A 27552-nucleotide genomic window follows, 5' to 3' on the forward strand; every position below is an offset into this window, starting at 1 on the left:
AAGGCGGTTCTGTGGTATTCCAAGTAGCCTTTATGAGGAATATTTAACACCTGTTATGTGCCAACAGCATGCCATCCTTCCAGGCCGAGGCCACCAAGACCCCGGTCTGACAGCCATCTGCACCCAAACGTCTGGGTCTAGAAAGGGCACCAAGTTTTTCCAAGCAGGGCATCTGAGAGACCTCAGTGCTTGGAGAGAAGCCCTGAGGCAGGTCAGAGCTAGTAGGACTCTTGCAGAGGCATCAGCCAATATATCCCTAACAACCAAGCCTAACACCTTTGTAGTGTCAGCCAGACTGGGTGGGGTGAGGAGCAGGGTAGGCAGGGAGCCCTCCACCCAGAAGGACAGGCTACCAAGAGAGGTGCAGCTGCAGACTGGCTCTGTGAGGACCAATGGAAGGGCCTCTTTGTCTCTTCTCATCCTCCCTCTGCTCCTGCTCCAGGCCCTAGGGGAAGCCCCACATCCCCACATCCACCAAGGCAGCACAGTACCTGACTCATGTCTAAGGGAGTCGTTGCCCCAGAGATTCTATGCATTACCCCAGGGTAAGGAGAGAGTCCCTGACAGTGACTAATTCTTGCCGTACCCCCAGCTGGCAGGCCTGGCCACAGGGCGAAGGATGCGAAGCTTCAGGATCCTAACTCTGCTAGGGAGACCCATCTCAGACAGAGGCTCCTCTGTTAAGGGGCAGCACTCTTCCCACCTCCCAGGCCCAGGGACCTCCTTCTCCCATTTCCCCAGAGCTGCCTGCCCCAAGTTCTGCCGCAGCCGCAGTACGGGGAAAACACAAACTTTGGAATCAGACAGATCTGGGTTCAAATCCTGACTCGCCACTTATTAGCTATGTAGATTCTGTGCAAGTTGCTTGGGTTCTTGGGGCCACAGAGGTTCAAGGAATGTTGCCCGAAATAAGGCCACAGTGAGTACTCAAGGAGCACGTCTGTGAAGCTCTCAGCCCTGTGCCTGTCATGTGGTAGGTGCTGGAATGATAGTGTGATATTTGAGATATCCTAGATAGCTCAAGAGTCCCTGCTTCCTGGGTCTTTCCACTGCCTCGTCACAGCTTTAGCTGGCCTCTGGTGTCCATCCTCTCCTTTGCCAAATCCACCTCAGGTGCCACGCTCAAGCACTGTTCTTCATACTTTTTCTCCACACAAGAACCCATGCTACTGCCCGATGGGCCACCCTGCCATAGCTAAGTCCCTGAGATTTCTCTGCAGGCCTCCATCACCTCCCCACACACCCAGGGCTGCCTTCCAATTCCTGTTTCCACAACCCTGCCATGCTACCCCGCCACCCTCACACTTCCCCTGCTTGCTCTTCACCTTGCCAAAGGCTGGCTCAGCTCCAACCCCCACCAGAAAGCCGTCCTCTCTGCCCCAGTCCACAGGGACAGCTGCCTCTTCTAAGCTCCTTCGGTACCGCTCTCAGTGGTTCCCAAATTATTCCATGGGACTGAGGCTTGTTTTTGCGACTAGACCAAAGCTTCAGGAACGGGAATCTGTCTGTCAATGCCGACTACAACTGCCCTTATGTTTCAAAGCTCTCGAATGGTTCCCTAGTCCTGAGATTTGAAGAAGCCTTAAGAAAAGTGACCCAGTACAAATGGGTAAACTGAGGTACAAAGACAAGTCCATGCAGCGCCCACCAGCACGTGAGGGAGAGGTGAGAAGGGAGTCTTTGCCCAACATCTGGAGCTACATGAATATTTATAGCACAAACTTGGGTTGATGCAAAAGAAAACTGAGAGGCAGGACGCCCCTGGGAGCAGCGGTGATGAGGGCCTGATTAGATCATTTTGAGTCTTTCACTAACGGCTTCTGCCCCCTTCTCCCTGAGTTAACACAATGGGACCATCCAGCCTGGGAACCAGATCTCTTTCTGATCCCGCCAGGCCGCCTTGGCCCCGGAAATCAGGATCAGAAATGGTCACAGACAGACAGGCTGGCAATGGAAGGGAGAGCAAAGTGACACCCTTTTTACTGGCTTCATGAAATCCCTGAGGGAATTAGTTCTTTAAACATCCCAGCCATATTAAAGTTCCCACACAATGCTCAGGATGAGCTGCTGGTCCCTTGGGAGGGAGAGGCTGTCAGCCGCCCATCCGCTTACCTCCAAGAGCCGGAACATGGGCGGGCAAGTCAGACCGCCACCTGCCTGCTTTCCCACTGTGGCAGCAGCAGGTTTCCATGGCGACAGCTCCCTAAGTGCAGCCCATTTCAACTCCATGGGCCACCCTTATGGGAAGCTCTGCTTCAACGGCACCCCTCATACATCCAAGACCCTTTCTGTTCCCACAGTCACAAGGGCAAGCTAACAATGAGCAGAAGACCAACCTCGAAGAGCCTTCCAGAACCTGAGAAGACATTTACTCTCTTCCTCACCTACCTTCTGATGGGTGAAGGAAGGTAGAACCAAGGCTATGGAAACAGCAGTCCCCAAGGAAGGCCCTCCTGGCACAGTCTTTGCTGAGGACAAAGCGGAAGGCTGTGAGTCACAGGTTAGAGGTCAAAGTTCAGAAGTCAGAACGTGTTAATTTGCCCAACAGAGCTAGAACGAGTCATGGGTTTACTCTCCTCTAACTGTAAAGTTCCAGGGACATGAGGAGGGACACCAGGGGCTGGGGATGACTAGCCTCTGCATCGCAAACCTCAATAACTTAGTAGAACTTCCCACCTGCTCCCCACCACCATCCATGTGGTCTCTGATAGCTCTAGATCTGAGAGATTTAACAAGACCCTTCTGAACGAACCATATTTCAGTCTGGGCAAGGCGGTGAAATAGCCAGTTCCAAAAGTCCACTTTGCTCGACAGAAAAAATAGCTCCTTGTATGATTCATCAAAAAACCTCTTCCAGTTTCCAAGGGGAGCCCCCAAATTCTCCTTGGGAAACAAGATCCTGTCGACCCTCGGCATCACCTTCCTAACTTCTCTGCCTTCAACCATACATCTCGGGAGTGGGTTCACCTTTTGTCATGGCCCCTAAGAGCAGCCCCTTCAATCTCCAGGTCACCTGAGCTAACCCTGTCAGGACCCTCTCTCTAGAGGGGCTCAGATGAGACAAGTCAGTGGGTCTGGTGGGGGCCTTGCCAAGGGCATACAGTAGCCCAGAATCCACAACAGTTGGTTTCCGCCCTAAGCAGGAGCTTCAGGGACTGACACAATGTCATGGCCCTTCTAGGACACACACACATACAATCACTCATTTCCTAGGTCACTCCTGAATTCCTGCTCCTGGCCTGTCTGGGAAGCACTCAGAACCAAAGAGTTTGTATAAAGATTATTTTAAGCTGAAGTCATTTGAGATTCAACAGATGCAGAAAGAACCCTTCTCAGAAATTCCCTTATCTGACAAAGCAGCAACTTCTGGGAAATGAGCTACCACAAATCCCCTCCCCAGGGGAATTTCATGGCCATAAAAAAGACAGAAAGACTTCTTGCACCTGTATAAACAAATAGTACCACAAATTTTCTTATTTCTCATTTGTTCCCCTAAAAATCCATTTGTCTTTCCTAAAGAAACCTATTTGTTCTTCCTGCAGAAGTCTTTTCTCCCCCCTCCCCATTAAGTGAGATATATAAGCCCCAAATTCTAACCACTGCTTTGAGTTACTTATCATTGATCATTCCCATGGGTACACACGTTACACAAGTAAATGAACTCTTTTCTCTTGCTAATTTGTCTTTTGTCAGTTTAAAATGCAGGTCCTAGACACTGAACCTAAGAGAGCATAAGAAAAGTAGTTCTTCTTCCCTCTTCACCTGGGTCACCAGCCATAGAAAGCACCACCTGGTATGAGATTACAGACCTCTGTGCAGAGGCTGTGGGAAGAGGGTGAGCTCTGAAGCTGACAGAGCAGTGCTCAGATCCCAGCACCATGGCTGACCACAGGAGACCAGCGAGTAGAGCCAGCTCTCTGTGCCCAGTTTACGTGTAAGGATGCCGGGATACTCAGACTCCTCACGGGATTACTGGGAAATCTGAGTAAATGAGGTCACATTTATAAAGAGTCTGACTCCCAGTGGTTGCTCAAAAATGATTCCAATGATTTCTACAGTAATGTCATTTGCAATTGTCTGTGGACACACAGCAGTGTGAGTGCTCTGAGGCAGGGACTATGTTTTCCACTCCTTCTGAGCCCCTTCCTGTAGAAGCTATCCTTTTGCCTGTAAGCTTCCCTGCCTACTTTCCAGGAACAGATCCTGCTCTAACTCACCCCTACACACATAGGTAGGCTCCACCTGGAGGCCTCAAGCCAACCCTCCAGACACCACAATTAATCTAGGACAGCCACATAACCCAACTCAGGCCAATCCTCCCTAGGAGAGCAGGAAGGTTTCCTTTGCCTTTGGGTCCTACAAACAGAAGTGTTGGAATCTGGGGTTGCAAGTATCCCTGCTTCCCACCATGGGGAGAAAGCCTGTCTCCTGTCAGTTTGTATCACTAAGCACAGACAGAAAGGGAGAAAGTGTCCTAATGGGCCTGAGGCCCTACACCCATGGTCCCTGGTGCTGCCCTGTCCCACAGTTCTTGTACCAACTCCGTGGCCACTGTCAAGTGCTCCCTTCCAATAGATCCCCTCTTTGGCTTAAGCTAGTGTGAGTTGGGTCTCTGTCACTTACAACCGCAGAGCCCTGACTAACAACCACCGCCTCCTGCCCAATGCTTAGCACCAAGGCAGCACAGTACCTGACTCTTAACATATGAATAAATGGTAGCCAAGACTTGGGGGGTGGGGCCAGCTGAGAAGTGGGGCTCCAGGAAGCCCATTCCACCCTTCCAGAATGTGCAGACCTGCTCATACTTCACTCTAACCAAGAGCCATTTAAGGAGAAGCTAAGCTCAATGGAGGCACTCAGATGGGAGGGTTTCTCTAACAGCGGTCCCCACCCTTTTTGGGACCAGAGACAGGTGCTCCTATGAGAATCTAATGCCTGATGATCTGAGGTGGAGCTGAGGCGGTGATGCTAGCGCTGGGGAGCAGCTGCAAATACAGGTGAAGCTTTGCTCGCTCACCTCCTGCTGTGTGGCCCAGTTCCTAACAGGCTACTGACCAGTACCGGTCCACAGCCTGGGGGTTGGGGACCTCTGTTCTAAAAGATGCTAGAAAGAATGAAGCACATGGCCCAAGGGACTTTGGTCTTCCTCAGACTGCCCATCTTCAACTACCTTAACTCTAGGTCTTCTCTCCACATCCTACTGCCCAGGCAGAATCCTGAAAGACAGAGGTGGTGGTGAGGCTAACTTTGGGGGAGGGGAGGTAAAGTGGGGGAAGGTACCATCACTTAGTTGCTTAGGTGTATCACATAGCTAGAATCCAGGGTGTCTCCTGAGTGAGGCTGCAACCCCTCTAGCTCCAGGAACAAGATGGGCTTGTAAGTCAGATGGGCAGCCAGGTACCCTGCCATCTATGGAAAGGACTCTCTACCTGGGACCAAGTCCAGGCCTTACACTCAGAGAATAAAAATTTGAACTCCCATGGGAGCTATGCATTGTCTACGGCACACTTTTGGGCCTCATCTGAATCTGATTCTAGGAAGCTAATTTACAACTGAGAGCACTGTAGATAACTAATAGCAATGCAAAATCTCTTCTATAGACAGGCCAATTCTGTCTTCCCTTCCATCCTGCAGAAAAAGCTAATATTGTTTCTATCTGTAAAAAAGCTAATATTGTTTCTATCTGTACATTCATTTCAATGTTTCTGATCCATAAATGTTTCTGTTTTTTGAGTTCTCTTTTGAACAGGTTATAATATCCAACTGCTTCCTTCACTGATAAGCGAGTAGAGCAAAATCTTTAACACACACTCGTTTTTATTTCTGCATGAGAGTTATGATTTTACCTTTTTCTGAAAATCATCTTTTAGCAAACTGAAGGGCTCTAGGGCTGTGAATTGGGCCAGACTCACACTCTTAGGGTCTCCAACCCCAGCTTTGGACCCAGGACCGAGGCTCCCAATACCCTTCTCTTCTACTCCTCCTCCTTCTCCACCTGCTGGTTCCTGGGGCAACGCAGCTCTCCCACTAATGGGATTAGTACTCAGCTGTGTGGTCAGCTGTGTGGTCTTAGGTTGGGCCAGCTATTTATAGAGCCTGGATGGGTGGTCAAGTACATCATCAAAATGAGTGTGTTCATAGCATAGTCATCCTCTCTCTCTCTCTTTCTTAAACAGCCCACATGGTAACCTTCGCTCTTTGGATCTCAAACCATATGCTACGTAAGGGGTAGAAGAATTAATATCCGAACGAAGAGGTGGAAGCAGGCAGACTTTCTGGCAGCCTTTCCTCTCCCTGTGGTTCCTGTAATTGGAGCTGATTTCTACCCCTGCCCTTTTCTTAATGCTGGCATTGCAGACAGAAATCTGCTGCCTTCCCCTTTTCCCATCTAGGTGGAAGCTGGCACCTTCTCCCATAGACACCATTCACTTCCACATTTACCATTCACCTATCAGGTGTCGGGCACGGTACTGTGTGCTTTCAGGGTTCAGTAAAGTAGAAGACAAAATCTTCACCCTAAAGGAGCTCACCATCTGAGACTTAGACAAAGAACTGCTTATTTAAACACATTCAGACAAATAATATGGCCGGAAATGACAGAATACAGTACTTGAGTACTCACTGTGTGCCAGGAGTGTGCTAGACACTTTATACATATTTACCTTCACAACAAAGCCAATAGCAGATACTATTATGAAAAAATAAAGGCTCTCAGGGGTTAAATATTGCAGCAGATACAAACTAGGGTGTCTGGCCAGCTCAGGACAATTTCTCCAGTGGTCATGCCTATGTTCAGTCCCTCTCTTTCTTTGGGAAACTCTAACTCTTTCTCTGACACATAGTGCTTGGTCCAAATGGTAGTCATGTGACCCAAAGTGAGACCAATCAGAGTCCTGCCCCAGGGATTTTTACCTGGGAATTGGAGGGAAAACTTCTTTGGTCTCTGGCCACAGAGTTATAGGAGTCAGCCTCATGTTCAAATGGCCAGAATCTGTCTCGCAGAAAAGTTAGAATTAGGATGTCACAAAGAGAAGGGAAAAAGCTATCATTTTTCTGGAGTATTTCCTGGCAATTGTTATCAGTTTGACTCAAATAAAATCTTATAAAAATTCTTTACAGGTTTGGGCATTTCTTAGGCCAACAAGCCAATAAATTACCCTGTTTTTCATAATCTAGTTTGAGTTGGTTTTCCATCATTTGCAACCTACACAGTCCTAAGCAATGTAGGTCCCTCGCACAAGGTAACACAGCTAAAAATGCGTTGGCTGCATGCCCTCCTGGCAGCCACCTGGCCTACTTTGTGGCGGGATTATGGATCTCAGAAAGCATAGGCGGTGTCACAGTTTTATTATCCTACAAATGTTTCCAGGGGGATTGGCATGACCATGAGGTTGACACTTCTGCTCATTGACTGCTGAGTTCCCAGACACGTATTACAACGCCCCTCATGAAAGTATTATTATCACCCACCACTTCTTAAGAGCTTATGCTGTTACGACGCTATCTGCTGTTTAATCCTCCCCCAAACCTTGGTAAGTACTGTTAACATTGTTTTAAAAGTGGGGAAAGAGATACTCGAGAGGGTTAGTAATTTGCCTCCAAGGTCAAAAGACAGGAAGGGCCAGGGCCAGACAGTGTGATCCCAAAGCCCAGGCTGTTGACCAGTTCATTAATGTTCCTCTCTATGCAGTACGGTGATCAGCTGCATATCCATCACGGCCTCCAAGAACTGTCTATGTTAGAATGAATGTAAGGTGTTCTATGCCAGCCCTGGCCCACCTACAGTCATCTTTTGGTCTTCATGAGAATTCAGTTAGCTAACTTCTTCATAGGCCACAGGTCAGAGGACCCTAACCTTAAGGCCAGCAGAGGCTCATGCAGGGCTAGAAACTTTGGCCTTAAAAAGGGGCCCCATTTAAATTCTTCAGGACACACACACCATGTGTGTGTGTGTGTGTGTGTGTGTGTACACATATATATACATATATATGTGTATATATATATATATATAAAATTTTCCTTCTCAGCTCTTTGTTCTGTATAAACATTCACGATGAGCCATCAAGCTGAGTCACCTGCAGACTCACAGGTGAAGGCCCTGCCCTGTTGTCTCCTGTCGATGTGGCATTTGCCTACCCACTCCACTGCTCGTCTCCTCCTGCCTGGACTCCACAGCACCCCAGCATGCTGAGCTAGGCCTGACCCCCAACATGTCACCGTCTACCCAGCTTTCTATAGGAGGGCCTGTGGTCCTGCCCACATGCTCCGGCAGCTAACTGTAGCCTGCACAATTTCCACCGTAGGCCCTACCTGCACCTAGACTGGTCCCCAACCTTCCCAGAGCCACAGCTGCAGGCACCTCTGACAAAGGCCTCTTGCCAGAAGAAAAACAGTACAGGGTCCACCTCTGACATGTTCACCTTCCTTCACCTTCTGGTCTCAGTTGTCTCTGCCCCTTTAGCTCAGAGGTGACCACCTGAAACCCATAGGCCAAATGTGGCATGTAGGCATGTTCTGTTTAGCATTCACAGTGTTTTTTTTTTTTTTCATTTTAACATTTAAAAATTGTCAGTTTCACTTAGATAACTGGATTTAAATTTTCCAATAAAGGTTTTTTAAAAAACACAAACAATGGCATTTCTGACTTTTCTTGAAATGCAGGCCCTTCTGTGACAAAAGAGCCCTCTATCTCTGCACAAGAGCCACCAGCAGCAGCTGACTGGCCACCTCCCACTTTGGACAGCACAGTTCTCTGCTTCACCAGTTCCAAATTTGCCAATGATCCTGTTTTCCCTGACTGTCAGGTCTCTATGAACACCCAAGGCTCACACTGGAGGCCTGGGATCCCCCAGCTGATTGATAGCACCGGCCCTGCTCCCAGCCTGAGATTGTGCATTTTCTCTAGATGAGGAGTCTCAGTCAAGTCCTGGTCACACTGGACCTAGGTTCTAAATGTATCCAAGTCCAGAACCCACTGTCCGAGGGTTCCAGCTTGCCAGGGGCTAGTGTAGATCACCTGTGGGCACCTCAGCACAGGCATGGACAGCTGCAGTGAGGCTACAGCCCAGGACGGATGTCAGACCAGCTTCGGCCTGTTTCACCACAGAACCTGCTGTCTAGCTGGACTATAGAGCAAATAGAGATTCCCTTGTGTCGACCCTGAAAATGCCAGGCCTGAGAGAAACTGTGCACGCAGATCAGCCCTGGTGGGTCCCAACCCAGCCCCCCAATCCCAAGACTAGGAGACACTCACAATGTTCATAAGGGTGAGGACGTAGTTCTGCACGTGCTCCTTGCCGTGGAAGCGTACCACCGAGTCGTCCACCGCCAGCAGCACCTCGATGCTGTAGCTGCCTGGCTTGGCATGTCGCCGCTTCCGCTCCACTTCGCCCAGCTGGTCCCCCACCAGGCCCAGTAGGTTGGGAAGGTCACCCAAACCAAAGGCTGGAAACAGGATGGGAAGAGATTGAGGTCAAATCCACATAAGGGGCTGTCACTGTGACACTGCCAGTCAACTCATCCCTGCCCCCATCACATGTGCCCCTTTTTCCGCCTCTGTAAGGCAAGGTAGCATAAGAATTTGTTCTTTTGCAGGGAATTCACGAGTGTGAAGCGTTTTCCTGGCACAGGGACATGGCTGAGTCTTTGAGAAAATGAGTAGCAGAGGAGTGAGAACTGGTCTGGGTCCCAGTCTCCACTCGGTCCTGTCTCACGGTGCCTCCTGGCCTCAGCCCCTTTCACTCCTCCAGGCTTCCATCTCCTCTCCTGTGACATGGAGATGAATAATCCTTGCTCTCTTGCCCTATAAGCTTGCTATAAAAATCAAAAGTGGCAGTAGGTAGAAACATCTTGATAAAGGAAAAAACTGTGACATTATTGTGGCCTATGCAGGACATTTAGGCAGGAGTATGCCCTATGACTTTCAAATCCCTCTCAATCACTGACATCGACCCAAAATTTCACCATCACAGTGGCCTTTTGGCTACAAGCAAAATATTTATCTTATTAGGATTTATTAACTTACATTATGTAATATAGGAGTTGTCAAACTTTTTCTGTAAACTAGATAATAAATATTTTAGGGTTTGTGGGTTATATGGTCCCTGTCTCAGCTACTCCATTTGGCTGTGGAAGCATAAAAGTAGCAATAGACAATGCATAAACAAACAAGTGTATCTGTGTTCCAACAACATTTTATTGACAAAAACAAGTGGTGGGCCATATTTGGCCCCTGTACCTTCGTTTGCAACGACTTCTAATTTAACCTAATCTAACCTAACCTGATCCAATCCTTACAACAATTCTATCAGGTTATTGTCCCCATTATACAGGTAAATAAACTGAGGTTCGAAGTAGTTTGTCTAGGTCTGTCTGAATCAAAAGACCATGCATTGAAACATCACCATCTATATCGCTACTTGGAAAGGTAACTGAAAGTGCAATGATCAGTCATTCACACCTTAGCCTGAATAAAGACTGGAGCAACATTTGTTGGGGCAGTGGAGGGGGTGGTGCATGAAGACACTGAAGGAAGAGCTAAGAAAGCAGGACAGGAGCCTGGGATTTCTCAGGAAGATTTCAATCAAAGTCTTAACACTAAATGACTTTCTTGCCATCCTACCCTAAAGTTCTGATACTTGTACCATTGATTTCCATGAACATTAATTTATCCACAGTTATTTGAGAATTCCCTAGAGAATAAGCTAGGAGCTGAAACTGAAAAGATGCCACAACTACAATCCAAGCATGTCTCCAAGGATGTGGCTGCAGGAGGGGTCCCACACTTATGAGATGATTGGGCGGTAGGTGGGTGATTAAGGAAGGGCCCTGCCCTCAAGCCTACCACCCAGTGCAGGTGACAGATAAGATATCAGGCTGTAACAATACAGTGATGTCAAGGGCTGAGTAGGACTGACTAGGAAAGGCTTCTGCACTGAGACCCAAACCAGGAGCGGGGAGTTGAGAGAGGCTCCTGGAGGAGAGCCTCCAGGAGCCTCTCTCAACTGGGCTAGACAGGGAGCAGGAGACAACCTGCTGGAACAGGAGGAACAGAGAGTCCTGAGCAGAGGGCAGTGCACCTGCAAAACCGATTGTAAGCAAGTATGTGGAGGCACCGTCCACAGTGTGGGTGAGCCTCAGGGACGAATCAACAGGTACCTTTGCAAAGATCCAAGTTCTGTCTCTAAGTTTCTATTGACGTGGTACTTTAGAAACTAAAATCTGAGGACAGAGCAACAGGGAACCATGGGACTCAGTGCTACTGTCTTTTTATTTTCTCTTTGGTTAGTGTTGCTATGGTGCAAAGGAAAGAAAGAACTAGATGTAAGCACTAGGGTTGAAAAGATGTGTGGCCACTGGCCTACAGTAAAAACCAGAAGTGGGGCTGGCCCTCTGGTCCATCACAGCCAGTGTGTCTCTCTCAGCAAGTCACACTGCATAGGAGCTCCTGGCAGCCCTGGCTCCTGAGCCCAACAGTGACAGCCCACAGGCAGGTTCTTGGAAAAGAGGACCCTCAGCAGGGGAGAAGAAGGAGCAAGACTCTCTCCGTGGAATGAGGAGAACAAATAACAGTCACTCCCAACTCGTGAGCAGTACCCAGAGGTTTACATACTGCAAGGGAAATGTGGCACTTGACCTCTCACAGCTCTCCTTGCCAGGTCTGCCAAAGGAGGTTCGGAAAGCTTACCTGACCTATCGCAGGTCACACAACAAGTTAATGAGAAAGCCCAAAATGCACACCCAAATCTTCTATGGTCTCATCATCACACCCTATCAAGGCCCACTCTGATTTCTCTCTCAGCAAAAATGGCAAGGGGAATTGGAGAGGGCCTGCTGACATCAGCCATAGACCCTGGAGATATTCCAAGCAACACCCTCTTCCATGTGTCTCACGTCCTTCAGGCCAGAAATAGGTAACCCTCAAAGCAGGGAGGGACGGGGGCAGCAGGATCCTGGGAAGCTCTCAACAAGCCCACCCAAGAAGCCCTAAGAGAATATAAAAGGATGCAGCTGCTTTGAAAAACAGTTTGGCAGTTTCTCCAAAAAGTTAAACATCAAATTACCGTAGGACCCAGAAATTCCACTCTTAGGTATATACCCCAAAAAACTGAAAACACATGTTCCCACTAAAACTTACACACGAATATTCACAGCAGCATGATCATAATAGCAAAAAATGGAAACCACCCAAATGTCCATCGACAGATGACTAGATGAACAAAATGTGGCATGTCCATATAATGGAATATTAACCTGCCATAAAAAGGAGTCGAGTACTGATACATGCTACAACATGGATGAAACTTAGAGGCTAAGTGAAAGAAGCCAGTCACAGAAGGTTACATATATGATTACATTTATAAGTGATGTCCAGAATGGGCAAATCTATAGAGACAGAAGGTAGATCGGTGATTGCCACGGAGTTGAGGAGGGGGAAAATGGGAGGATTGCTTATGAATGGGCACAGAGTTTTTTATGGAATGATAAAAATGTTCTGGAATTAGATAGCGATGCTGGTTCTACAACACTGTGAATATAGTGAGAAACCACTGAATTGTATACTTTAAAGTGGTTAAAACGGTGGGTTTTATCTCAATTAAAAAAAAAAAAAAAGCAGCAGCCCTAAGCCCCAGCCTGGCGGGCTGCCTTGATGGGGTGAGCTGCCCCAGTGTCTGGCAGCCCTGGCCTCTTGCCAAAGAGCTGGGAACTCCGGCCACAGGCACACACGGCCCATTGGACTCCAGTTCCCTCCTCGGGAGGGATTTGGAGGATGGAAAGGGGTTGACAGAGAACAGGACTGTGGGTTAAGGAAGGAAAGGAAAGCATTAGAAGTATGGGAACATCCAGGAACAGCCTCCAAGGCCAAGGCAGGGCCCACAGGGAAGTCCAGAGAGGCCGGGGTAAGGGCCAGCTCACACCTTGAGGTCCAGCCAAAGGAATTCCTACTCCCAGACTCAGAGTGGTTTAGATTTCTCACTAGAGCCCTTGAGGAAAGAATCACTTAACTCTTCTTTGGGGCCCATCAAGGGTGAGTATAAATGTGGGGTATATGTGAGTAGGCAAGTATCAGTGTGTGAGGTATGTGACTGTGGGTATGTGAGCGGATAAAGTGTGTTGAACTTGAGTATGTGAATGTGTGAGGTGTGTGACTGTGCGAATTTGTGAGGTGTGAATGGGTGTTGGTATGTGTGAGTGTGAGCTGTGTGACTGTGAATTTGTGAGTTGTATGACTATGTGAGTGTGTGAGGTGTGTGACTATGCATATGGATGTATGAATGGGTATTAGTATGTGTAAATGAGTGTGAGTGTGTGTTAATTTGTGAGTCGTGTGACTGTGTAAGTGTGAGCATACAAGATATGTGACTGTGTAAGTGTGTGGGTGAGTATGTGGGTGTGTTTTATGTGAGTGAGCCAATGTGTGTAGGTGAGTGTGTGACTGCGGGTTGTAGGTGAGTGAATATATATAGGTGAGTGTGATTGTGTATGGGTGCATGTATGTTCTCTTCAGAAAGCAGTAGCCAAGGCCATACCTTGAGAGCCACGGGGAAGAGTCCCCACTGCCCCCCAAGTTTACTGGTGCACATCAGCCATCTCTACAGTGGAGCCCAGGTGGCAGGAGGCCCCTCAACAGGCCACAGCTCACCCATAACATCAGTCCGATGGATCTTCTGATGCTTCCTTTCCTTCCTCCAAGAAAGCTGGATATATCCCATGGGAGAGCAGAGCTCATGTGAGTGACATAAACATCATTAAGACTTGGTATCTGTCCTCCAGGACACCCTGGCCTGTTTGGGAGGAAGGGACAGTCCCAGGAGAAATCCATGGGGCTAAGGGATCCGGGAGAAGGGGATGTCTGAGCTGGGCTGACTACCAGGCAGGATGGAGATGGACGGAGATGGGGAAGGTGCTCAAGCTGGGGAACATTCCTCAAAAGCCTGTTGACTGTGGCTAAGCAGGTGCTGACCAGCTGGCCCAGGCATCACTCAGGCATCACTCTGTCTGCCAAAAAATAGACCCGAAGGTGTGAGGTAAAACGTTTCATCTCTTCAAGGATGTTAAACGGTGGCAGGCACAACCAGAAACGCTTCTCCACACACTGGGCTCAGACTCACTGCTAGTCTTAAAATAACAGAGTAAGAGTCCAGAAAGTCTTCCATTGCCCCTCGTCTTTCTAAGGAGGACCCAGATGGGCCCAGGGCATGGCATCGCCCATAGGCCCGCAGGAGTTCCAGCGGCAGCCTGATGAGGCAAGCCACATCCCCATTACTGGGCCTGAACTCCAACTCCACCAGCTTAGCAGTCTCAGCTTTCCACACAACTTTGGCTGGTTCCGGGCTCAGACCCTTGTGCAGGACCTCCCCAGGGTCTCTCCCCAAAAGGGGATTTATGGCCTTTCGATTCGGAATCAGCTCAAATAAAACAGAGCCCTATGAGCCTTGTTGTTCTTCTCTGCTACATTGGAAGGAACGGTGCCAGTCACCACCCCGCCCCTGCAATCCACCCCAGCCCTCGAGGCTTTGCCCAGCTACTCGCCCCCGCCTCCCCGCACCCCAGGCCTGCAGAGCCCTCCACCTCTCAGCTAGTCCTGGCGCTGCAGCTTCTCTTCTGAGCTTCAGAGGAGGCACTGTATGTGGGGACAACTGGTTTTCAGGCATTCCTTCACGCTATGCTCAACCCCGCCAGGGCCCTGGGTGGAGGATGTGGTCATTCATGGCCTGATTCCACCCAGGGCCTTCTCATGTCCTCTTGGCTAAAACCTTCATGACAAGGCTAACTTGGACTACGAACTGGCACGTGTCGCATCTACCGCTTCATTTGCTCAACCACAGGTCCTGAGTAATGCTGGTATGCAGGTTCCTGTTTTGGTCACCAGGGTACAGGGACACCCCTGTTCTCAAGGGCTTTCACCCTAACATGTCAGTGGCCACCCTAATAACAATAATGGAATAAGAGGAACTTGCCAAGCTCCAAGCTGGGATTTTTATATACACTCTCACTGAATCACACAACCTTAGAGGTGAACAACGATCAGCTCCACTTTATGGATTATAAAATGTGACTCAGAAACATTAAGTAACTTGCTTAGGGTCACACAGTAGATAACCCTGGAGACAGGTTTTACAAGTAGTCTAGTGGACACCAAGCTGACCCTGATGCCCTGACACCAGGCAGTCTCCCTATGAGTGCCCTAAGAATGTCCTTCTTGTGGCGCCCAGGGGTTGAGTTGATTTTTAGGGGGAAGAGCTAACAGCAGCCATTTCACCTGCTACTTTGGCAGAGAAATAGCCCTGCAAAGCAACAATGAACCCCTCAGAAACCTCTGAAGTCCCAAGGACCATAGTTTAGGGGGCTCAAGTAGCTCCTCTGGTCCCCAACTATGGCCGGCTTCAGTAGCCCCTAAAATCCACTGCGGTTTCTCTGCAGGTACGGTAGGTCTACATGACCTAGTCCCATTTTACAGAGGAAAAGAGTGAAGCCAGACATTGAAAGGTTAAGGCCAGAAGTCACCTAAAAACACCCCAGAGATATGAATGGAAGCAGAGCTCGGGGCCCTGCCCACGGCCTACCTTCATTGTGAAGGTCCCCAGCAGGCTCCGTCCACTCCTGCTGGACTTCCCGGCGGTACACCACGTGTGTTCTCCCGCTGGCCTCCTTCTCCTGCTGCCCCCACTCCAAGGGCTCAATGAAGTAGTCAGTGCTGTCTGTACGAATGAGGCCCGCCTGAACCAGGCACGCAGTGAGCAGGAGGGAGAGGGGAGAGAGAAGAAGCATGAACACATGGCACAGTACAGGTGAGCAGTTGTGAATGCACACGTGCGTGACCACACGTATGCGGGCTCTTCTTCCAGGGCCTTGGGGAGCTCTGGGATCCAGAGGCAACTGGGAAGGGGTGAAAAGAGGCTGTGCAAGACAGCCATGGCCACCTCAAGCAAAGCAGATTCACTTTTACTGTATTGTGCACTCATGGGGTTCCATGTAACATTTCACGTAAACAGAGGGTTCCAGCGCTTAAAGTGGGGGGATGCGGAAAAGCCCTGGCCATGAGGGCTATGCACACTCACCAGGGCACCACATTCCACCCCAAAGCACAACCACTATCATGCAGGTATGCCTTTACCTACAAGTAGACAAGAGGGGAAAATCCTATTAGTAAAACTTAATTATCCCAAAAGTGGGAGCTGGTCCTCCACTCCAGTACAAAGTGCTATTATTTCAGATTTAAAGCATGTTGTGTATGCAAGCCAGGGAGAGCAGCTGCTTGCTGACGTTAAACAAGCCAGGACAGTGCCCCAGGAGTGCACGCTCTGTTTTCAATCTAATTTTCTGCCCGCATCAAAATATTCCCTTTTAAAAAATCAAGTGTTGGCCTTGGAAATAAAAACATATAAACTTGGCCAAGCCCAGCCAATATGTTATTAGGTCACAATGAAGGCAGTAATCCCAGAGGCAATGAAATCTATAGCTAGATGTGTGTGAATGTATATGTAGCTGCATAGTACCCCCTTCCCCCACCCCCCAGATGCACATGTCAGGTCTATAAAGTAGTAAGACCAACCCACCTACCACAGTGCCTGGAAAATAGTAGGCAATCCTTAACAAATATAATTTGTTGAATTCCTTCACTCCTTCAACAAATATCTATTGAATGCCTACTGCATACCAGCACTGCTCCAGACACTGGCAATACAGCTGTGAACACAAAGCAGTGAATGAAGGAATCATTTTTATAAATCTGTTGGAAACTTCCCCATCTGAAATAGCAGCCACTTCTTTTTAAAGCAGCCACTTTATGAAACTAAACCCCCCTGATTTTGCAGCTTCAGCCTGTTTTGAGATCGCTTCCTAGGGAACCCCCTCCAAGACCTACTACTGAGCACTCATCACTAAGTCTTTCAGCAGCAGCCAATCTTTTGCATGTCCCTTCCAGCTAGATCTGTTGATCAAACTGCAAACACCATTTTGGATCAAAACCAAGATGGCTGCCCTCTGTGCCTCATAAACAGACCCAATCAGGAGGCCAAAAACATTCTAGCAGAAAAATAGCAGCATTATACTGGAATAAGTTTGGGGCTTCCCAAGGTAACCATTTTATGAGGCAATACTCAATTATACGCAGAAGTTCAAGTCTGCTAAACGTCAACTTCAAACCTTACATTGTGCACATCTCCTTTCATTCGAAGCACTTTTACTCTTCTACTTTTGCACTTGCAATGTGCCCAGAGAGATACAGATAAATAAGGCCCAGCCTTTGGCTATGAGTTGCTCATCGTCTGGAGGGAGGGGCCCACAGAGGAGCAGACGGTGGCCACATGTGCTCGGTACTATCTATGGTAGGTATATATGAAGGACAGGTATCCATCAGGCTCTCAGTTACAGCAGTCAAACATTCAACTTGAACCCTCTTGGTCCCAAGGGAAGTATACTGGCCCATGACAAACTATGGCAGGGGCAGGCCCTGGAAGTAAGGAACCATTAGGGTGGCAGAAAAAAACCTACCTGAGCCAAAAGAGTTATGCCAAGTAGAGGACTGGGGAGGCATTCGCGCTCATGGGCAGAGGCTGAGCTTGGACCTGGACAAGTGATCGCCATATTGAAGGGCCTCTGCCATTGCAGCCCAGCAGAGGCCCCAAAGGAAGGCTATCTTCCAAGGAACACAAGGGCCGTGGGTCAAGAGGGCCCAGGGCAATCCCCCTAAAGCTACTGCAGCTCTGCTGCCACAGGGGCTTATGAAGCAATTCTCAGCCAAGTCCCATACCCATCCCATCCGTTTTTCCATACCCCTCTCTGATACCTAGGCGGACTGTTCCTGCCTCATTCAAAGCCAAGCGAAGCAAGAGACCCTCACAACACAAGTCAGAAGGCCTGTGCTTCATCTAGGCAAAGGCACACAAACCCTGGCTCACCGAAGGCTGTAGCCTTTGCTGTCTCTGCCCATCACACCTCTGGAAGCAACCTCGCAGAAGAATTCTCCAGGCCAGGGACAGAAGACCCCACTCAGACACACCTGCACACGTGGGCATCTCACATGGCCTTCCCCCATAATGAGATTAGTTAACCACCTGCACAAGGAGGATTCTTCAAAATCTGGCACTCCCTGACTCATTGCCCAGTGATCTGACGTGGACACCAGATCTCAGTGCCTCATATGAGGGATACAGGCTCCGGAATAATCTGCACTGCACGGGGCTAGGCTGGAAGGCAGTACCTTGCAATCCACCCTCCACGCCCCCACCCACGATCATGGATCACACAGGCTTTGCAAGATCACCATGCCTGTCCCAGTCTGAGGCTTCGATATCTCGACGACAACCCCAGTTAGGGGACTTCTAACTTTTGCTTAAATGCCTCTAGTGACAGAGTGCTCATTCTCTCAAGATAAAACCTATTTGAGTAAGGACATCTATAATGTTTTATTGAGCTGAAACATACTTCCCTACATTCCACCCTTTATAAACAGTCTTATTGTCACTGATATTAATAACAATACCTGCCATTTATATTTATATATGTTATTCCATCTTTAGAAGAACCCTGTTTAGTAATCACAGATATTAGACCCATTTCATGGATGAGGAAACAGGGCTCAGAATGGTTAAGTAACTTGCCCAAAGTCACCCAGCAAATAAGTGACAGCATCAGAACAAGAACCCATATGACTCTTAACCACTAGTCTATATTACCTCAGGCCATTCTTGGGCCCTGCTTCTGCCCTTGGAGGCCTCTGGTCTGGTCTGACCTTGCAGAGCAAGCAGGATGGTCCCTTCCTACCTCTGGGCAAAGCATTCTCATGGAAGCCAGTCTACCTCCCACCATGGCGTGAGAATGAGGAGAGCCCTCCCACTCCCCAGGTGACCATCCCCCAGCCTGAAAGGATTCTCACCCTACACACCATCCTCCTCACACCCCCAGCACTGCTTCACCAGAAGCAGAAGTCCCAGGATTCCTGAGTCTGGTCCAGCCCCTACGCCCACAGGCCTCTCCCCAGAGAAGAGTTCAAGAATCCTATTTCCCCACCCCAGTCAACTGATTAGTGCAAAGACACAAGTCCCGGAAAATAAGTTTTGAGCCTCTTTTGACGGCAGGTCCCACCAGCCCCCACTCTGGAATCAAAGGCAGAACCTCCCCCGCAATTTCCCTTGTCCGTTTTTGTACATCATGTCTGGCCTTGACAGGCAGTGCTTGTCCAGGCCTAAGAGACCCCTCGCTCTCTGAAACCCATCTTCTGGAGAGGGGATGGGAAGGCAGGCTCGGCCATCAGATCAGGCAGCAGGCTGGGCCACTTCCACCCAAGCGGCCCTCAGTTTCCCCACCTGCACCATGAACGGTTTGGTCCACAATCCCCTCCAGCTCTGCCCTGACCAGGGAACCAGGCCCCACATGGGGCATATAGACTGGCAACGGGAAATTTCTGGCTTTGCCTCCTCTCCGAATTTCTCCTGTCTCTCAATTTATGAGATGTTTATGTTTCTGAAAAGTGGTGGCTAATTTTAAAGCTCTACAATTAAATCCGATTTCTGTTTAATCATGAAAGGAGAGAAAATAAGTTCTGGTAGGCTGGAAAAGAAATGTCAGCCCTATCTGCTTTCACCCGTATTCCTTTGGAAACAATAAATAAGTAGAAAATATATGCTAGAAAACTTCTTCATGCAATAAAAACAAAAACAAAAATAGCTGATCACATCCAATCGAGCCGCATATTATACAAGTCCTCAGGCATTTCTCCGAATGGGAGCTCTCCAAAGAGCAGGCCTGGCCCCCTAAGCCAAGCTGTAGACCCTTTAATAAAACTGCTTCTGAGGGGCCTTTCCTGTGAGGTGAGTGGCTGATGTGGGGAACCTGTTTGACTTTTCCAATATGGCTGCGACATTGTTTTAAAGGTTGCAAAGGCACAGGCCTCCGGGCCATGCTAATTGAGGTTTTCCAGTCCTGCTTCCCCTCTGGCAGGGGAAGTCCCCACATCTAGGGTGCAGTTCCAAGGCAAATGAAGGAAACAGTCACATTGTACCATGGTGACTTGGTGACATGGTGACAGGGAGGTAGGTGCTGGCTTAGAAATCACTTTGTGCCCTGCCATGGGTCATAATTGAGCAAGTTCAGTTAGTCACTGGTAGGTATCATCAGGGTAAGGTCCCAAATATTTTAAAAGGTAACCGAAGCCATATTATTTTGGAATTAGTATGTATGTGTGTGTATATAAATGTTTATTCTAAAATCGCATGTTCTTGCATGTAAATTGGGAGGCAAAGGTACAAAGAGCCAACAAAGCAACTTCCAGGGGAGCCTCAGGGAGAGATCCCAGAGACAGGAACATGCGTCCTTGAATAGCATGGAAGTCCAGGCTTGGACAAGGGCAGGGTCCCATCTGTGCTAAGTCAGGTGCAGAGACAATGGGCAAGGACCCAGCCTGGGGTCCAGGCAAGAGCAAGTAGCTTGGCTCTGAGAGGACTACTGCAGGCTCTCTGGGAATGGGGGATCCTGAGCCCCCTTGCTGCATCCTCAGATTTGCTAACCTTTTTCGAATGCCTAGAAGGAAGGAGCATTTCAATATGGTGACTCCAGTGGAGGCAGCTGAGGGATAGGCCAGGTCTCCCCTTCCTTCCCCTTCTAAGGCTGGGCTATGTGGGGCCTCCCAGAGGAGAAAGGGGCAGAGCAGCCGCCTCCAACCCAACTGCCCCACCACCTCCCAAGGAGAGCACATTCTCGGGCCTGAACCTGTTCTGGAAATTTCATCACAAGGCGTTACTGCCAGCTGTGCTGTCTCAGGTTCTAGGGTTCCAACAAATTCAGCTTGAAACTGTTGCACTGTAGGAAATGAAAGAAAACCCAGCAAGTGGAGGCTGGGATAATGCACACCACTGAGAGCGTGAATCAGAAATGGCTTGCACCAGTTTCACCCCAACCCGGCAACCTGCTTCTATCCCTAGCCACTGCCACCGTGCTCCCTCCCGAGACCCCTCCCTAGACCGAATCACCTGCTCTAACCTCGGAAACCCTGACTGCAGCCATCTGCTTGCCTTCCACCACCGTCCTGCTCACCTAACTCTAGTACTCTGGCTCCAGTTATTATTAAACTTTATAGAGACCACTTTATAACTGTCGATCCTCACCCCACTGAGTCCTCACTTCCCTTCTTACCACCTTGGACTTCTTGGTGTATAATAATTCTTGTGCAAACATACATAACTCTCCCCACTGTCCCCTCCAGCCTATTCTTCCAGAGAAGCCTCTGCCCTGGTTCAACCCAACCAGGCAACCACTCCATGTCCACACACCGAGGAGGAAAACACACATGTTGCCCACTGGTCTCACTTGAAATCAGCAGCCATAATTCTCACATAGCATGATGCTGGGGATTCTGTTGCACCTCCCAGTTATGTTTGTGTTCCACTTCTCCCAATGGCGTAGAATTCCAACACTGCCCTCACCCTCACCCTCTCCTGTTTTCAAGGAGAAAACAGACATCATCAGGCAGGCTCTCCCCTAAACTCCCACCACCCTCTAAACTCCCACTGCTATGCTCTTCCTCTCCTTCTGCACTTCCAGTGCTCAAAATCACCTCCTTCTCATCTCCTCAAGGACTTAGCTCAAGCAATTAGTACCCTTCTTTCCAACATCACCATGCTCCCTCTCCTGGATCGTTCTCACTGACACATAAGTACAGTCAGGGATCTCCCATCTGTGAAATGCCCTCCCTCTCCCCTAGCCTAGCCCAGCCCAGCCCAGCCCAGCTATTACTAGGTCTCTGCTCCACAGAAGAATGAGTTGTCCACACTCACGGCCTCTACCTCCAAGCCTCATACCTCCCCTCTCCCCACCCAACAGGGGCTTCTAGAGCCACCACTTTCCAGAAACTGCTCTCATCAGGGTCACCCGTGACCACATGTGGCCAGAGACAGCAATCATTTCTTTGTCTGGGTCTTGCTCAGCTCCCCTAGTCACACATGCTCTGCAGGGATTTCCCCCTGATCCCATGCTTTAAACACCTTCTATTTGCTGCTGACTCCCAAATTCCATCCCCAGCCCTTGCCCGCTCCCCTTCCCAGAATTCATGTAGGGTTGTCCATTAGCCTCTTTGATATAGACCCTGAGCCTCCACGGAGCACCTCAAACTTTAAAGCAGACCTACTCCTCCCTTGCCATCCCCATCCCAGCAAATGGCACCATAATGTTCCTTTTTACTCAAGCCAAAAATCGAGGAGAGAGATAGGCCCAGGGTTCTGTTGAAGTCAGTTCAACTGGGTTGTTGTCTCTGATTCATGACAAGTGTGAGGGGCCCAACTAACACCTCCACACCCTGGGACCACTCCTGTCAGGACTTCGAGGTAGCCCAGATCCCTTCCCACCTAAGTATGTCCTTAGGTCTTCAGGAAGCATCTACTGCTGGCTAGGCTTGATGGGTGTGCAAAAAGACATGAGACCAGCCTCTATTCTCCTGATAAGGGACTTGTATCTAGAATATATAGAGAACTCTTACAACTCAATAAGAAGAAGATAAACAACCCAATATTAAAATGGGAAAAGGATCTGAGTAAATATTTCTCTAAGGAAAACATACAAATGGCCAACAAGCACATGACAAGATGTTTGAACTCATTCACCCAAACGCAAATCAAAACCACAATGAGCTATCCCTGCATACCAATTAAGATGGCTAGAATCAAAAAGTCAGACGATAACAAGTGTTGACAAGGATGTAGAGAAACTGAAACCCTTGTACATTGCTGGTGGGAATGTAAAGTGATGCAGACACTTTGGAAAACAGTCTGGCAGCTCCTCAAAATATCAAACGGATTTACAATATGACCAAGCAACCAAATGTCCATCAGCTGATGAACGGATGAACAAAATGTGGTATATTATACTGTGAAATATTATTCTGCTGTGAAAAGGAATGGAGAACTGATATATGCCAATAATATGGATGAATCTTGAAAACATGCTAAATGAAAGAAGCCAGTCACCAAAAGCTACATATTATGTGATTCCATTTATATGAAATGTCCAGAATAGAGAAATCTATAGAGACAAAGAGTAGATTAGTGGTTGCTGGGGCTGGGGTAATAGATTACGGGGCTTATAGCTAAAGGGTACAGGGTTTCTTTCTGAGATAGTGGAAATGTTCCAAAATTGAATGCGGTAATAATTACACAACTCTGTGCATATGATAAAAATTCATTAAATCATATATTTTAAATATGCAAATTGCATAGCATGTGAATTATATATCAATAAAGCTGTGAAAAAAGATGACATACACACAGGGAGATGAGAGACATGCATGAAGATGACACATATGCATGGAAACAAGAGATGCACATGCACCAAGGTGATACACACATGAAGATGATACACACACATGCATGGAGACAACATACACACAGAGATCACACATGTGCAGGCAGACAACAGATACACACACACAAGGAGCACAGGCAGCCCGCTACCACGAAAGCATGAGTCAGCATGGCTGGGATGAAAGCCTGCGGATGCTGAGACTCCATATAATTCAAACCTGATGGGGAAGCCACAAGCCACAGGAGCTCTGCTGGAGACTGGGCTGCCAGGGCCTGGGCCCAAGCCAAGGAAAGTCTGAAAGCTGATTCATCCCAAGCTGCAGCCTTGAGACAGGCAGGAGGACGAGCCCTTGGAGGATGGAGTTGAGAATTGTCAGGCTGGTCCTCAACTGGCACACCCTGCCATGTCCCACATGGGCAGCATCAGAACTCCCAGAACAGGCTAAAGACTCGCAAGAAACACGAGGAAGCAGGTCCCAGACCCTGGGAGGTGCTGGGTGAAAGGCTACTGAGGTCTTGCTGGGCCCAGCCCGTTTGCAGCAAGAATCCTTCTCAGTGGAGAAGCAATATAGTACATGCGGTGGGTCAATGCAGAGACCCTAGAGCCAGAATCTGGGCTCTGCTACTCTCAGACCATGTCATCCTGGCAAGTTATTAACATTCCTGTGCTTCAGGATTACAACACATCTATCTTATGGGGTTGCTCTGAGAAATATACATGAAACGCTTAGACTGGTCCGACCTGGAAGCAAGGACTATGCATGTGTTTGTGTCTGCTGCCATATGACCGTCATTCAAAGAGTGCCTTCCGCCCTGGTGGCTCATGAAGGGATCCTGTGGTTTTAGTGCTGGGAGCAGCATGCTAGAACCACAAAACAGTTTGTCTCTAACTCCTGGCTCCACTGTGACCGAGCTTTGACCTGCTTAGATCCCCTGCCTGTAACCAGGAAGAAATCCCTGAGAAAAAAAAAACAGTGATTAAGCATCCTGAAGGGGAAAAGTCTTTACCAAGAGAACTGGCTGGCTTGGGATAATTTAAAGGTGAGAAAGAACATGTGCCAACAAACATCCATAAACTGAAAAATGGATAAACAAAATGTGGTATATCATACAATGAAATATTATTTAGCCATAAAAAAGGATAAAATACTGATATATGCTATAACATGAATGAAGCTTGAAAATATTTTGCTAAATGAAAGAAGTCAGTCACCTGGCTGTCAGAGAGCTGTCTCTGGAAGGTGAAATCGTAGGTAACTCCCTCTCTTTAAACTTTTAGGTCTTTTCTAACTTTTTTATAATTCCCCTGTCTGAAAAGGAAAGCCAGTCCCACACAGAATATCTGCCTGCTACAATGAGTAAGTCATAACTGGATAACAATCATTTTTAAACGAAGTTTTAAAAAGAAACAAACAACATGTAACTCTCTTCTGTCATCAAAGCTCCCTGCAAAGTGGTGTAGAGGCTGCTTAGGCTCCACGCCAGCCCAGGTCTTCCCAGCTGGTGATGCGGACTCTCTCCAAGCCTCAGTTCCCACATCTGAAGCCAAATAGCTGCTGGGAACATGGAATGAAACAATGAAGGGGAATGCCGCTCCTGAGGCCCGGCCCACAGCAGGGTGGTGGCCTTTTCTTCCCTTCCTCCTTCAACCTGCCTCTCCCGGTCCCCCATGAAGTGACCCCAACTTTCCCATCGAACTCACAACAGACTTTTCCAGGACGCTATGGCAGTGGGTCTCACCTCTGGATGCCCATTAGGATCTCCTGGGAGATTTGCAGAACTTCTGACGCCTAGGCCACACCCCAGACCAATGAATCAAATCTCAGTGAGTGGGGCCCAAGAATTAGGATTTTCTCAAAGCGGCTTCGGTGATTCTGATGTGCAGCCAAGGCTGGGAACCAATGATCTAGACCCTGGAAACTTCCAAACAATGCAGCGGTCCTCAAAGGAAGTGACCATCCATGTTTCACAGAGAGTACGAGGAGCATGGAGTGTCAGACCAGAATGAGTTCATCATAATGCAGGACATGGGCGAGATAGATAGAGAGGGAATAAGTGTGTGCCCTGGCCGAGGCGGGGGCAGTGTCTGGAGAGGCTGGCTACTGCGTACCTCTCCCATCGTGAGCATCCCCTACGCACGCATGACCAAGGACCATCTGGACCACACATGATCTGTGGCTTGCGCGCTGTCTTAGGACCTGACCACTCTCTCCTCTGAAAGTGCAACTCCACTATGAGTGAAGAATAATTTGACGAAATGGCCCTGAGCAAGGTGGGATCTGGGAGGTGGGGGAAGTTGGCAGTGACCTGCTGGGCGGCCAGTGGCAAGTCAATGATGCCATGGTCACTCCAGCTGGGATGACCCCAGGCCAGTACCTCTGTGATGATGCTGATGATGATGAAGATGAAGGCGGAGACTGAGTCTGTCTTCTGGCCCCTGGAGAACACAGTTGCTAAGGTCTTCAAGTTTGATAAGTGCTCTTAAAGGGAAGCTGCTCACTTTGTATGAGCCCCCGCCCCCAGTGGCACAGGTGCTGGCCCAGGGGCAGGGCATCACACAGTGGACATCAGAAACTCCCCCTCTGCCGCAAGCCCCCGCCCTGGAGCCCAGCCACAGTCAGGGGCAGACCTTGCCAAGCTGGCAACCACCCCCAGTTTCCATTCCCCATGCCCAAGGCTCTGAGGCTTCCCCCTCTGTCACCACCACAGCCCACCAAGCTTGGGCTGGGAGCTCTGCCTGGCTCCCTGCTTGGCCTGGAGCCTCAGCAGTGGTGGCTGCTTTAGGACGAGGAGACAGGAAGCAGTCCTCTCATGCCAGAAGGTGGTGTGGCCGCCAGGCCCTGAGCTGAGAAGCAGCCGCCTGCATCAAAGCCCTGAAGTCTGAACCCTACAGCTCAGAAGCAAGCCAGCTGACAATGGGGAAGCTCTAGACAAAAGACCCAGCCAGTTCCTCCCACGGCTGAGGGCCAGCCCCCAGCAGGCCACTTGTCCCAGCCAGGCCTCCCCTCTGATCCATCAGCCTGGCCCAGAGGAAGGCTGACTTGGTTTTAAACCATGCCTCCCCCAGAAGAGATCATGCTTGTAAAATGTCTCCCACTGAGTCTGACGCGTGGCAGGTTTGTAGTGAGCGATAAATGAGGGCTGTGTGGTGGCGGGGTGAAGGTTCCCTACAGAACTGGGTGAGCATGGGAGGATGGAAAGGAGAGAACCTGACCACCTGAATTCCTGTGTCAGGCCCAGCTCTAATGAGTGACTCCTGACGACACAGGCCCTCAGGCATCCCCGCCTCCCCTGCACAGCGGGGAGGAGCACACCAATCGCTAGAAAGCAGCAACAAATGAGCCATGGACTGGACTGTCCTTAATCCTGCTTGGGGCCCAGCACCATTAGCACGTTTCCTGGACTTCTTAGAACTCAGATCCTTCACCAAAGCTTGTCTGTGCTAAGGCCCGTCAGTCACTAACAATGCCAACATCCCAGCCACTCGGGCCATTCACCAGGTCCCCAACTCACTTTACGTGTTTATATGCATCTCTGCAATTCTGCCCCTCCTAAAACTCTGTCTGCAATACTATTCAGCTACTCATTTATTCATCCATCAGATATTTACTGAGCAGACCCTGTTCTAGGTGCTGGGGACACAGCCAAAAATTCCTCCTCACCTGAAGCTAACATTCTGCCAAGGGATGAGACAGGCAGTCAATAAGCAAAAATATGGCATACCACATGAAAATAGTCATGGAGAAAAATTAAGCAGAAGAGAGAACTGAGAGTTGAAATTTTAAATAAGGGAGACAGGGAAGATGTCATTAAGAAGGTGACATCTGAGCAAAGGCCTGAGGGAGATGGGGGGCAGGCGCTGGCAGTATCTGAGGAGGGGTATCAGAAGAAGAGGCAAAGAAGGTCACAGGAGGACCAGGAGGAGAGATGATGACCAGGGCCTGCTCCCCAAGGAATATTGTGGGGGGACTTGGATTTAACAAGACTGTCTAGCTGCCATTGGTGAAGAGATGGCAGAAGGCCAGGATGGAAGCGGGGAGATCAGTTAGGAAGGCCAAGACCATCACCCCAGAGAAAGAGAGTGTGGCTTCAGACCACCCCAGCACTTACTGGTGTCAAGCTCTGTTTGTTTTCCTTTTATACTTATTAGCAACAAAAATCCCCCCACCATAGCCACATGGGACCTGCTCTGTACCTGGAACCATGGGTGTTCATGTTGCCCCCAGACCTTGGCCTCTGCTGTGAGTTCTGCCAGGAA

General features: G+C 49.0%; 1 protein-coding gene across 5 annotated transcripts in view; it reads right to left on the reverse strand.

The window, feature by feature from the left end:
- Window positions 1–27552, reverse strand: part of ADAMTS14 (ADAM metallopeptidase with thrombospondin type 1 motif 14) — a 77607-nt gene that overhangs the window by 36516 nt on the left and 13539 nt on the right. For all 5 annotated transcript variants that reach the window (XM_006915545.3, XM_015592164.2, XM_015592165.2 and 2 more), the window contains exons 3-4: window positions 15567–15720; window positions 9254–9444 (exon numbers count right to left, since the gene is read on the reverse strand). In XM_006915545.3, the coding sequence (XP_006915607.1) occupies window positions 9254–9444; window positions 15567–15720 (345 nt within the window). The remainder of the gene's footprint in view (window positions 1–9253; window positions 9445–15566; window positions 15721–27552) is intronic.

This window comes from Pteropus alecto, unplaced genomic scaffold (genome assembly GCF_000325575.1).
Source record: "Pteropus alecto unplaced genomic scaffold, ASM32557v1 scaffold155, whole genome shotgun sequence".
Taxonomy (NCBI): Eukaryota; Metazoa; Chordata; class Mammalia; order Chiroptera; family Pteropodidae; genus Pteropus; species Pteropus alecto.